Consider the following 13138-nt stretch of genomic DNA (forward strand, 5'->3'; position numbering starts at 1 on the left):
GGGGTCAAACGTCCTCCTCTGGCATTGACAAGCAACTATACACACGTGGTTGCACACACGTACGCTGGCACCCTCCCACATATATAAAAGTTTTTAAGGTTTAAAAAGAACCTGTTCCCTCTAGCACAATAAATTGCCCCCATTCGATTCCGTGTCATTCAGAGACATATCCAGCAGTAGATCACTTCATTCCCAAGATACCTGCCACCCTTTGAAGGACAATAGATGGGACACAAGGGAGAATGAGCATGTGTGCCCCCATGCATACACAAGCCCCGAATCTCTGACCACAACACTTCCAAGGCAGACCACTGCTTATGCCTAAGGATGGGAAGACAGTTTCAAAGACAGAGATCACATCCAGTCGCTCACATGGGGAAAATCTCCCTAGAGGAAGAGATGCCTCTGGGATTGGTTTCAGAGGATTTGTACACAGCCTGAGTAACGACTTCAAGGCGGAAAACAGGAGGGGTGGTAGATATTGGCCCAAGGACAAGTTGAGAGGCAGACTGCTGTGCTGGGGGGTCTGACCAAGGTTTGTCCTCTACTACTCAGTTTGGCATAGTTATCATCCATGGTTGGAGCAGGTTTTATGGGAACATATCTGGCTGCAGCGGAGGAGCCGAGAAGAATGCCGTATTCTAGCAAAACAAAGTTACCAGTCGGTTTTAAGAGCAGCCCTCCATGTGAAGAATGTTCCTCTACTGCCAGTGTGTAAAACGTCAATATTTGCGCCTGTGTAGTAAGCTGTTGGCCTTTTGTGCATGCTCATTCGCTTGGGTATGAAGATGCACATGTGTGAGTATGCACATGGAGGCCAGAGGCCAGCCTCCCATGGCATTGCTTAGCTGTCATTTACCTTGTGTTTTGAGACAGGGTCTCTCCATTGGCCTGGAGCTCAAAGATTAGGCAGGGCTGGCCAGCCAGCCAGCATCAGGAGTCTGTTAGCCTGGCTTCTCAGTGCTGGGATTACAGGGCGTACCATCATACCTGGCTATGTTACACGGACTCTGTTTCAGTTCTCAGGCTTCCCTGCAAGCACATCACCACCTAAGCCATCTCTTCAGCTCTGCTCCCCTGTGACTTTGAGATCTCATTTTGAAAGGGCTCAATGACATAAATCACTATAGAACACAAACGCCTCTCTTGTGTCCCAGCCCCTCCTAAGTAAAAACTGACCCCTGTCCTTGATCATGGGGGTTTAGGCCTCATGGAGGAGACAGACTTTAATCTAACAGCCATAAAAGAGAAGGGAACAAGTCCAGAAGTGGCCACCTAGCATGGTTGCTGATTTAAGCTACAAAGTCATGGGGGAGGAACCTTGGCAAACAAGAGACACAGAAAGCAGACAAGGAATTGAGGCGAATGATCTTGCAGCTTTTCCCTTACATTTTCAAGAGGTTTGCATAGGAAAGAAAATCGCAGACCATCAGAAGGGTGCACTCAAAGGCAGCCTGGGTTCCAGTCACAACCCAGACATCCAGCAAATTTGAGCAGGCACACCAAGAGAGGAAAGTCCCCTTGGGGCAGTGGAGAAGAAAATGATGCAAGACAGAGTCCCCAATTCTACAGTCCCCCTAGCCTGGATTTCTGGGTACCTATGAGGACCTCGTTTTCTGTATAGGCATGACTGATTCTGGACAAAGAGTCATCAGGAAGCAAGCAGGGTGTTAATGGCAGACACCCCACGAATTCTAAATCTTATTGGCAGGCTCATCCCTAATGATGCTGCCCTGGAGCACTCCGGGAGGCCTGTAAAGAGGTTCCCAGGAGGATGAATGGAGAAAGCACAACCAAAGCAATCTGGACCAAACTGGAATGAGAGGCTGCTTTGGTGGAGGCCACAGTTGCTTCTCATTACCCCTGGCAGAGGATCTGTTCTGATCCTCAGCAGTCTGGTTCAGACACAGCTACCCCTCCCATTTCCCACCAGTGCCTGGGGCTGTGCTTCCTGGCCGCCGTCCTCCCTCCTTGTTTCTCCTGCCCTTGGTCCAGTATTTTGGCCTCCCTCTGATATCATCTTGTTCACCCGACAGGCCTGCCTCCTTTTCCATAAGTGGCCTTCAAGAAGAAGAGGGGTTTCTCTCTTCCTCTTTGTTTCCAGGAAGCAGTTAGCAAAGTCTGGGTGCATTTCTTGTTAGGTGTGCTGCTGGCACCCAGGGAACAGAGGTCAAGGGAGAATCTTCCCATGTATGATGTAGCCCTTCACCACAAGCGATGCTTCAAACAAATGCCAGCGTGCTGGAGTGGAGAGGCTTTGCTATGGTCTACCCCCTGGTTCTGATTTCCTGCCGAGAACTCGAGTACTCAGCGAGTTGCCGATTCATTGCTGGTGTTCAGTGTTTGCCAAGTGAAGAGAGGCAGCTGTCATCCATTTCCCTGCACGCCACCCCCACCCCCATTACTGGGCACTCTCGATCACTTACTTGCCACATCCCCCACCTATGGCCACCCTCCACTGCTGGCTGTCCTCCAATCACTTGCCATGTTCCCCGCTACTGGCCACTAGCCCATCACTTACTTGTCAAACCCCGCCCCCGCCACTTATGGCCTCTCTCTAATCACTTGCCAGTTCAGCAGAATTTTATTGTATTAAGGGTTCCTCAATGTTCTCCCTCTTCATCTAGATGCATATTTTGTGGGTATATGAAGCGCTAGCGGTGGAACTGAGAGCTTTGGCCATATTAGACAGGCACTTGGCCACTGAGTTTCGCCCTCAGCCCAGTATCTACCTATATTTTTACTGTTTTATAAACAACAGATTTTTTCTTTAAAGAACAACTTCATTGCAATTATAAAAATAATAAATCCTTATGAGTGCTGATCAAACACAAATGTTAAAATCCCCCAAATCCCCCATGCAGCAGGGGTCAGAGAGAGGACTCAGAGGTTAGAGCACTTGCTGCTCACGCAGAGACCCAGATTCGGTTCCCAGCACCCGCATGGTAGCTCACCACCCTCTATAACTCCAGTTCCAGAGGATCCAATCTGGCCCGCTCTTCTCATGGCTGAGGGCAGCAGGCAAAGGTACACATATTTTCCTACAGGCAAAACATTTAAACATTTTAAAAATGCCCACAAAGGAGAAATAATCATTAGCTTTTGATAGCCATGATTCCTGATACATATGGGATTTTTTTTTTTTCTGACAGAATTCTTCAACAGTGGCATTTTATTGAAAAGGGGACCATGTGATTATGCCATTTTAAAATTTCAGAATTGGGCTGGAGAGTTGGGTCAGCACTGGCTGCTCTCCCAGAGGACTCAGGTTCAATGCCCAGCACCCACAGGGCAGGTCTCGTTCTAGCGGCTCTCTGCTGCCCTCCAGCACAGACACACAAACAGACCCTTGTATACATTTAAAAAAAAAAAAAACAAGAACAATAAAATAAATCTAAAAAATGTAAGTCTTACATCTACTTTAACTGGAAAAGTGGAAATAAGAACTTGGAGCCTGATGACAACATTTCTGCATGCAGTAGATTTGCCGCTTCCTTCTTGCTATTGCTTTGTACCCAAGCTCTTCCAGGGTGACATCTTCCATTCTCTACTGTCCCCCAAGCTCTTCCAGGGGGACATCTTCCATTCTCTACTGTCCCCCAAGCTCTTCCAGGGGGACATCTTCCATTCTCTACTGTCCCCCAAGCTCTTCCAGGGGGACACCTTCCATTCTCTACTGTCCCCCAAGCTCTTCCAGGGGGACATCTTCCATTCTCTACTGTCCCCCAAGCTCTTCCAGGGGGACATCTTCCATTCTCTACTGTCCTAGCAATTATTCGTTGTTGTGGTTTGTTTCTGTCTTTTGTTTTTTGGGACATGGTTTCTCTGTAGAGCCCTGGCTGTCCTGGAACTTGTTCTGTAGACCAGGTTGGCCTTGAACTCAAGAGATCCACCTACCTCTTCCTTACTGAAATTAAAGGCACGTGCCACCAGTGCCTGGGTTGTCCTGGCAATTCTTTAAGCTTTTATTCAGAGCAAAATTGTGGGCCTGATTTCTTTCAGACTTGAACTATTTGCCAGAGTTCCACTTTCCCCTAGGTTAACTTCTCTTCAAATGAGGGAGGGGCTAATTTGTCTTCTGGACATGATCCCCCTTTCATTAACCATCTGATTCATTGACAACAAAGATTAGTCATCTTTAGGACCCCTGCGGACTGGAGACCCCTGGAGAGATGTAGTGGGGCATGGAGACACTCATTTTGGGGCTAAGGGAATTCTTGCTTTTACATCTTCCTCTAACTTTTGGCACTTAGGAAAATCTTAAGACTCACATGAAGCCCCCAAAGGTGGCAGTTTGCCTGTGTCATAATCTCCACTGACTTCCTGTCTCCTTGCTCTTTGCAGCCGTTTTGCGAACCTCAGCTTCTGGTTTCCCCATCCCTTCTGCCTCCTCTGCTCCCTGGGATGTATGGGGCTGTCCCCTGCTCCTCTCAGAATCAACAATGAAATTCTGCAGACCTGGTTTATCAGCTCTTTCTGAGTGGTGACTGTCACCTTGAGAGAAACCTGACCCTGGCTTCAGAGCTGAGTGGCATATGGACATTCTCCCTACGGTCCAGGTATGGAACTAGCCGGGCAGTGTTAGTCCTTGTCTCTGGCTTGAAGGCTGGGTCACTGTTTGTGTGTTTTGATTTTGCTGAGTTGCACAAAAGAGGACTAGTTGAAGAACCCTTGGTTTGTCAGTTGTCAAAAGTCCTGCTTTGACTCCTGCATGACACAGGGATACCTATCTCCAAAGTGGTGGCTCTCCTCCTCAGAAGCTGTACAGTTTGGTGTAGCCTCTAGAGGCCACCAAACAGTAGATACACACCAGGATTTCCTGGGTGATATTCTTAGCAATGAAAATAGTTTGCAGCCAGGCGGTGGTGGCGCACGCCTTTAATCTCAGCACTCGGGAGGCAGAGGCAGGCGGATCTCTGTGAGTTCGAGACCAGCCTCGTCTACAAGAGCTAGTTCCAGGACAGGCTCCAAAACCACAGAGAAACCCTGTCTCGAAAAATCAAAAAAAAAAAAAAAAAAAAAAAGAAAATAGTTTGCAGGGGGATGGGAAGCCTTCAAGGATGCCCTTCCAGAAAGCCAAGCGGGGAGGACGAACTCCCTCGTCTGCATATGCATTAAAGAAAGCAACATTAGCAAACTGAGTTGCTAGCAATCGCACTCTGTATGTTTTGAATGTAATCTCCGCCCTTTCATTTCCTAGCCTTGTGAAGAACATGGGTGTGCTTCCAGAGGCAAAAATCCTTTCCTGATGGGGGATAAGAGCTGGTTTCATAAACTGCATCTGCCCAGAAAACACAATGCACCATCCACTCAACCAGTTCCATTTGTGCTCAATTTGAAGACATTATGTATTTTGAGGGGTCGGGTGAGGGAATTCAAAGGAGGCTGGATAGCTAAACAAAGAATGAGAAAGAAAATGCTGCAAAATGAGACAAAATTGGTCTAATTTAGACTCTAATGCAGGTGTGGAAGTGAATTCCATTAAATAATCTCTTATTGGATAAAGGCTTTCTGTTTGGAATCTTTGTGTACTTTTCTAAGCAGTCATGCATAGAGCGTTTTAAAGCATGGATTTAAACAAAACCAATAAAATAAACTAAAAGCAAATTAATACCACCACCCCCCCCCCACCCTGAAGGGTTCCACAGTGTGCTGGCTGGCTTTTGTCAACTTGACACAAATCTAGACAGATCCGGGAAGAGGGAATTTTAATTGAGAAAATGCCTCCCTAAGACTGGCCTGCAGGCACATCTGTGGGGTTTTGTCTTGATTTGTGATTGGTGTAGGAGGGCCCAGCTCACTGTGGGTGGCACTATTGCTGGGCATTCAGTTGTGTAAGAAAGCAGGCTGAGTGAGCCAAGAGGAGCAAGCCAGTAAGCAGCATGCCTCCATGACTTCTGCTTCAATTCCTGCCTTGAGCACCTGCCCTGATTTGCCTCGGTGATGGAGTGTGACCTGAGACTCTCTTCATCTCTTTTTTGCTAACTTTTTTGTTATTTTCATTTTTTTAATTTTTGAAATTTCATGTGAGTACATTATATTTAACATGATTCCTACCCTTCCATCACCCCTTACCCCAAGACATGACAGGGATGTCACACCCTTTAAAATCTCAACATTATGTTGCCTAAACAAGTCCTGCATGTTGACAATAGCAGTAGACCCGCCAAAGCAGATGAAGAACTTCAGGCTGTCAATCAATGGCTGCTGAGGAAGGAAGAATCGGTTTTCTTCCCAGCTTTCTTAATAGACATAAAATATGGCAGACACTGGAGCTTGGACATCAAGCAACATCACTGGCAGCATCAGTTAACTCATTAAGTACGCCAAACATTGGCCACTTTCCCTTGATTAGCCAATCGTTTCTTTTCTTTGTGTGGCAACTTTTCCCTGTGCATAATTTCCCCCGTAGCCAGCACTTTCTTATCCAAGCTCCAGGGACTTTACTAGGCCAGCCCCATCCTGAGATAGCATCCCTGACCCAGTGACCATCCCACCAACTCCCCACAGTCAGCCACTGTCATCACAACTCAAGCTATGGGATCCCCAGGTCTAGAAGTTTCTTTCCTTGAAGAGCTCTTACCGTCCTCCTTCTGGAGCCTGGTGTCCCAGGAGAGCCTGGCCAGCCTCTTCTACCCTGTCAGAGGAACAAAAGGATGTGTGACATTCCATCACAGGTGGGGCTCTGATTTAACAACTGCTCATGTATCAGAAGGGCTCATTCCAGGGAGAGAGTCATCTTTCGCTGGTGTGAAACTATCTTCCATTGGTCATCAGTCACATCTCTGTGTGTGTCATGGGGAACAGCCGTACAACTCCGACGCCATGGTTTCAGGCACCAGCTGCTCATTGTCAGTAATTCATGTTGAGACACAACTCATACCACCCCCCTCCCACTCAGTCACCTAGCATAGCATGAACATGGCTGGGAGGCACTGCTGGTTGGGGCCTTTGTGTATGTGTGGGTGTGTATGCATGCATTTATGTGGAGTGCATACATATATTCGGGTGTGTACATATATTCATTTGGGTGAGTGTGGAGGTCCAGATGTTGACAGAGTGTCTTTCTCAATTGCTTTCCACCTTATTATTTTTAGGCAGGGTCTCTAACTGGAGCTGAAGTTCACAGATTCAGTGGTACCATCTGGTCAAAGTACCCAGGATCTTCTTACCCAGTGCTATGATTACAGGCGTATGCCACAACATCCACCTTTTAAAGTGGGTGCTGGGGATTTGAACTCAGGTCCTCCTGCTTTCATATGAAGCACTTAGCCAAGTGAGCCATCTTCCCAGACCCCAGTTGGGATTTCTACCTTTGGGCTGCTTTTTGGCCTATTCTGTATAGATTAACACCTTCCCATGAATAAAGCCTCAAAATCCCCCACAGTTCCTTACACCAACCCCAAGTGCAAAAGTATGGAATAATTTGTTAACCAATACAACACAAAAGTAGACTGTTTACTACATTCTGCAAGGGAGAAAAATCAAGGTTTCCATAGAGTGGAGCCCTGGGTACAAAGTGGACCATGGACAAAGCCCAAGAAACAAGACAGCACCATTGACTCCTCCTTCCCACCACACCAGGGCCTGAGAAACAAGACAGCACCATCGACTCCTTCCCACCACACCAGGCTCCTTCCCTACTAGGACTTCTCAAGGGAGCTGCTCATTAAGAGGAACCAGACACTCATTAGCCACATTGCTTTTTTAAATCCTAAATAATAGGATAAGGGATTAAATTGTGATTTGCGAGACTGCAGTACAATCCCTAGAGCTTTGCCTTGGGGGAGGGGCCACCCATGCCGGCTTTGCCGTCACAGGCTACGAGGGGCGTGTCCTCCTAGCATGAGTATCCCCTGGATACTGGGAAGGCCAACAACTTTGCTCGACCTTTAACAACAATCTTTCTATTAAATCGACTAGTCCTTCCTATTAAGCTGGAGCTTAGATGTTGGTGCTCATGAAGACCTCAACAAAACAATGTTTTTCATGTCTCACAGCAAGAAATAAGCAGGAGTAAAAGGGTTTTTTTTTTTAATTTTTGTTTTCTTCCTACAATATTTTTTCTGCACTAAGTATATTCTCTTAGTCCCAACTCCTCCCCAGGTGTTCTCTATTCTATGTCTAAGGCCTTGCGTTTCTCAGCCTCTGCAGAGCCTCATGCAGCAAGCTGACTACCAAATGCCCACATAATTACTTGTCTTCCACGGTCTCCTTTCAAGCCCTTGGGTCCTTGTATGCCATTGTCAAGTCCAGGAATCCCCTACAAAGGAGAAAATAAAGAAAAAAAATTAACAGATTTTTAATGGATTGCAAATTCATCAAAGCGAGCAGAAGTGGGCGGAAGTGACAAGTGGCTTACAAGCATTTGATTTGCCTCCTTGGCTTGCTATGAGCAGACTCAGCGTGGCTACCCAAGGCGGACACATGGGGAGAAAGCAAGACCTCACCACGGACGGCATGACCAAGGGAAGCAAGGGGCAGGGCTGTGTCCTACCCTAGGGCTGAAACCAGCTCATCTCTTAGCGTTTCTGTGAGTCCTAGGCAAAGCTGCACTTGAGAATTGGCAGGCTTACCTCCTTCTCTTGGGGGAGGTTAAATGCTTGTGATGGGTTCATCCCAATCACATACACACTCTGACCCATGCTGAGGACCACACGCCTGCCACACTGGATAAGCAGCAACAGTTGCCAGGGAAGAGAGACGCTGGGGGAGCTGCCTAGGAGCTGGCAAGGAACCCTAGGGATGTGGATTTTGTTGAGTCTCCCTCTCTTGCTGGGGTGTCTTCCAGTGATGCAGCTGCTCCCGAGTCATCCATGCTCCTGTAAATAACCCCTCTCTCATGTTCCCATAAGAAACTCCAATAAACTCACTGGATCACTAGGCTAGACACTTGAGTGCAATCATTTCCTTGGTCTGTCATCTGGGTGGGCAGATGTTTGTTGGTGTTTTTCCAGGAAAGGTCTCAGAACACCCAAGAGTCATCCCAACATCCCAGCAGCAACTTGCTGGAAACAGCACCATTGTGGGACAAAACCATAAAGCTTTCTAACTTGGGGTGTAGGGACCACAGTCGAACTGTGTGTGCATGGTGCTGAGACCATCCGTGGAGCCAGTCCAGTTAATCGATGTTCCAATAAGCCGAGAAGGAACAGCAATGGTGCAGCCCTGCTGAGGGCCAGCTGCGGGGCTGCTCTGCTGACTGCGCCCGAGATTACCTCCAATCAATCAATAAGCAATTTGCGAGCACCAACAGGGATAAGGCACTGTTCCAGACACTTAGCAAGCCTTTTTTTTTTAAAAGTAGTGTTTGGACTGGGACATAAGTAGCTTATAAGCTAATCGGGAGAAAGAGAGGACTCTGGATTTATGGCATGATTGCTATTACTAAAATCTGCATGCACATTTTATTTAATCCCCCACCCTACGAAGCCAGGATCACTTTCTACATTTTCATTTCCTCCTCTAGCTGAAATACGTGTCTCTTAAATCGCCAGACATGGACATACCTAAATCAAAACAACTGGAAAGTGGTATTCTGGGGAGGAAGAGCAGGATGAGGAAGACCACGGCAGGATTTATCTATTCACTTATTTATCTTGAGACAAGTCCTCTGGCAGAGCGCCTTGGCTGGTCTGGAAACTCTACGTAGAGTCTGCCTGCCTCTGCCTTCCAAGTGCTGGGAATAAATGGGCATGCAAACACGCCCTGCTCAAGTCTAGAACTTTATTCCGCTGAGCACACGAGGCCCTTAATTTGAAGGATAACATAAAAAGAACTTCACACCAGACGTTCAGAACGAAGTCTCCTACCTCTGTGCACAGGTGAGTTGTTCTGCCAGTGTGAGCATAAAGCAACCTCTCTATAATCTATTCAGCTAGAACTAAGAGCCCCATTTAATACAAATTTATGATCAAACACAGGCTCCTAGTAATGATGCACTGCCAGGCAATGAACTTATCAGTCTCTGTAGATCAGAGAAATGATTTGGCTCAGATTTCTCCTGGTATTATATGAATTTTAAAAAGTTATTGCTGAAGCTGCATGGGGACACACCTGGAATCATACTACTTGGGAGGTAGAGGCAGGAGGATTCAGTACTGGTTCAAGGTCAGCCTTAACAAACAAAATAAAGCTATGTAGTTAAAATGGAAAATTCTAAAATCTTGTTTAGATTCTTTTTTTTTTCTACCAGGAATTTGTATTACTTGTGCATGCATTCCTGAGAAAAATATGATCATATCTGTGTTCCATTTATTCTGTCAATATTGCTTTTCCTGAATTTTCCTGAAATAGCTATCCACTAAAACTACACACACACAAAAGCCCAGAGAACTGTTTGAAATTTGGAGAACAGATTTTGAAGCAGGTGAGAAAGGACTGTTAAACACTGAGGCCAAAGGTCAGTGGGACTGACAGCATGCCCCGGAGGCTCTGGCCAGATGAACGGCCAGTGTCTTGGGAGTCATCCAGCATTGCTTTCATAATTAAAAATCTCTTTTCGGTATTCAGTTTCTTTAGAAGGAGAAAATAACCATGTGTGGTGCATGCGTGGAGGTCAGGGAACAACTGTTTAAGTCAGTTCTCTGCTACCACCTGCATGTGGTTCTGGGGACTGAATCTGGGTAATCATTTTTGCATAGCAAGTGCCTTTACCCACTGTGCCATCTAGCCCACCTGATTTGAAAAGTGAGCAGGAGAGATGGTTCAGTGGTTAAGAGCACTGCTTGCTCTTCCAAAGGTCCTGAGTTCAATTCCCAGCAACCACATGGAGGCTCACAACCATCTGTAATGAGATCTGGTGCCTTCTTGAGGAAGAGACCTGGTGACTAGTCCTCATCAACTTAGACCATTGTAGGCAGAGACTGCTTGTTCATTTCCTGACTGCCCAGACCTGAATAATAACACAGAAACTATATTAATTACAATATTGTTTGGCCAATAGCTTATGCATATTTCTAGTTAACACTTACATCTTAAATTAACCCATTTCTGTTATTTTATATTTTATCATGAAGCTCGTGGTTTACCGGTAAAGTTATGGGTGTCTGTCTTCTTTGGAAGCTTCATAGTGTCTCTCTGACTCTGCCTTTTTTTTCTCCTCTATTTCTGCTTGGAATTCCCACCTTGCTCTATTCTGTACTGCCAGAGGCCCAAAGCAGCTTCTTTATTAACCAATGGTAATAAAACATATTCATAGCATACAGAGGGGAATCCCACATCAAACCATGAAACCCAATATGGACAAAATTTAAAAAAAATTATAGTCACACAGTCAGTGGCAGACAAGAGGACATCTGATAAAACCAATGGAAATTGTGCATCAATACTTCAAATGAGCATGCAGTCATCATATCCAGATGACTGATATATCCATGCATTAGAACCATTGTTTCTTGCTTAACCATTTGTGAAATGATATCCCTGTTGTTTCCTAAAGCTACATGGCATACCTTGAAGTTATCTGAAATTTTCAGGAGATGCCAGCAAGAAAATAATGTCATCATCAAGGAAAAATTCCTGTTTCTAAAAACTATTATTTTTATTTGTGTGCAAATGTGCGCACTTTGTGGGCACTTGTGTGCCATAACATACGTGTGGCAGTCAGAGGACAATTTGCTGGACTCAGCTCTCTCCATCTACCAAGTGTGTCCCAGGATTGAACTTGGGGCCTCAGGCTTGATGACAAGAGCCTTTACCTACTAAGCCATCTCTTACCAGCCCTTCTACTTCATAAATAGTTATTTTCAATGCATGCCTCACATTCAGTTTTGACACATACTGCACCAAATACCCAAGAGGATATCAGGCAAATGTCCCATCAATGCCCAGATGCCCACACCCTTCTTCAGCATCTTTTGAAACAGGTTTTTATAAACCATGGTTTTTCTAATCAATACATGGTACATTGACCTTGCTCATGTGGTGGGAAAGGAGCTCACTACAAGATTTTTGATAAATGTGTGGGAACTGTAAAGATTATGCTCATGTCCATAATACATGTCACCATCCAAAAATTCTGTCCCTAAACTGTAGTAAGGAGCTGCGGGCAGGCCTGTTTTTCATCTCGCCTGGATTCCACATGGCTAGCTTTACATGCGAAATAACAACACACAAACTGTATTTAAACACTGCCTGGCCCATTGGTTTCAGCCTCTTATTAGCTAATTCTCACATTTTCCTTAACCCATTTCTAATAATCTGTGTAGCACCACAAAGTGGTGGCTTACCAGAAAGATTCAGCATGTCTGACCTGGTGGCTGGCTTCATGGTGACTGTCTCAGAGAGGAGAGGCATGGCGATTGCCCAGAGAGGAGAGGCATGACGATTGACTAACTTCTCTTCTTCCCAGCATTCTGTTCTGTCTACTCCACCCACCTAAGGGCTGGCCTATCAAATGGGCCAAGGCAGTTTCTTTATTAACCAATGAAATCAACTCAAACAGAAGACTCTCCCACATCACTAAACTATATACTTGATATAATATGTATACCAAAGGACATGCAGAAGAATCTTCACATCAGTACTATATTAGTATAAATGATCCATATATCTATCAATATGGATAAATACCTGATACACACTCAATGCAATACTGCACGGTAGTGAATCAAGTGATCACTACTACAGACAACACGAGCATATCTCATGGTTATGGAGCAGAGCTAAAGCAGCTAGATGCAGAAGATTGCACACACAAGGATCCCAGGCACGGTAAGCTCAAGAAGGACAGTGCAGACTGGTACCCTGAGCTGATACAGTGGTGACCCCGGGGGAGGGTGCGGGGTGACTGGAGCATGCACAAGGGGACTTCTGGGATTCGGGTGTGTTTTATTTCTTTATGTGGGTGATGACTACACAAGCATCTTCCCATGATTGAGCCCACATTTGACAGTTGGGTACTGTAAGGTTGCATGTTACAGCTCGTCAAAAAGCCCCAGAAACATTTTCATTTCTTGAGAAAGTCCTAGTTCACTGGGGTTCTGGAGAGTCACTGAACTGTGGGCACGGTAAGGGCAAGCCCATGGCACCGACGTCCACTGACATGGTGTGCTCACACACGGATGTGGGGCAGGCCTGCTCTGCTGGGTTGGGACCTCGCAAGAGCAGGAACCTTGCCATCCCGAGAATCGCCTGG

At 46.0% G+C, this 13138-nt stretch overlaps 1 protein-coding gene across 1 annotated transcript in view; it reads right to left on the minus strand.

Moving 5' to 3' along the window:
* Positions 1 to 13138, minus strand: part of Col6a6 (collagen type VI alpha 6 chain) — a 142031-nt gene that overhangs the window by 52370 nt on the left and 76523 nt on the right. Inside the window, exons 19-20 of the mRNA XM_038321283.1 lie at positions 8198 to 8263; positions 6584 to 6637 (exon numbers count right to left, since the gene is read on the minus strand). Of these exons, the coding sequence (XP_038177211.1) occupies positions 6584 to 6637; positions 8198 to 8263 (120 nt within the window). The remainder of the gene's footprint in view (positions 1 to 6583; positions 6638 to 8197; positions 8264 to 13138) is intronic.

Source organism: Arvicola amphibius, chromosome 3, assembly GCF_903992535.2.
Source record: "Arvicola amphibius chromosome 3, mArvAmp1.2, whole genome shotgun sequence".
NCBI classification, from domain to species: Eukaryota; Metazoa; Chordata; class Mammalia; order Rodentia; family Cricetidae; genus Arvicola; species Arvicola amphibius.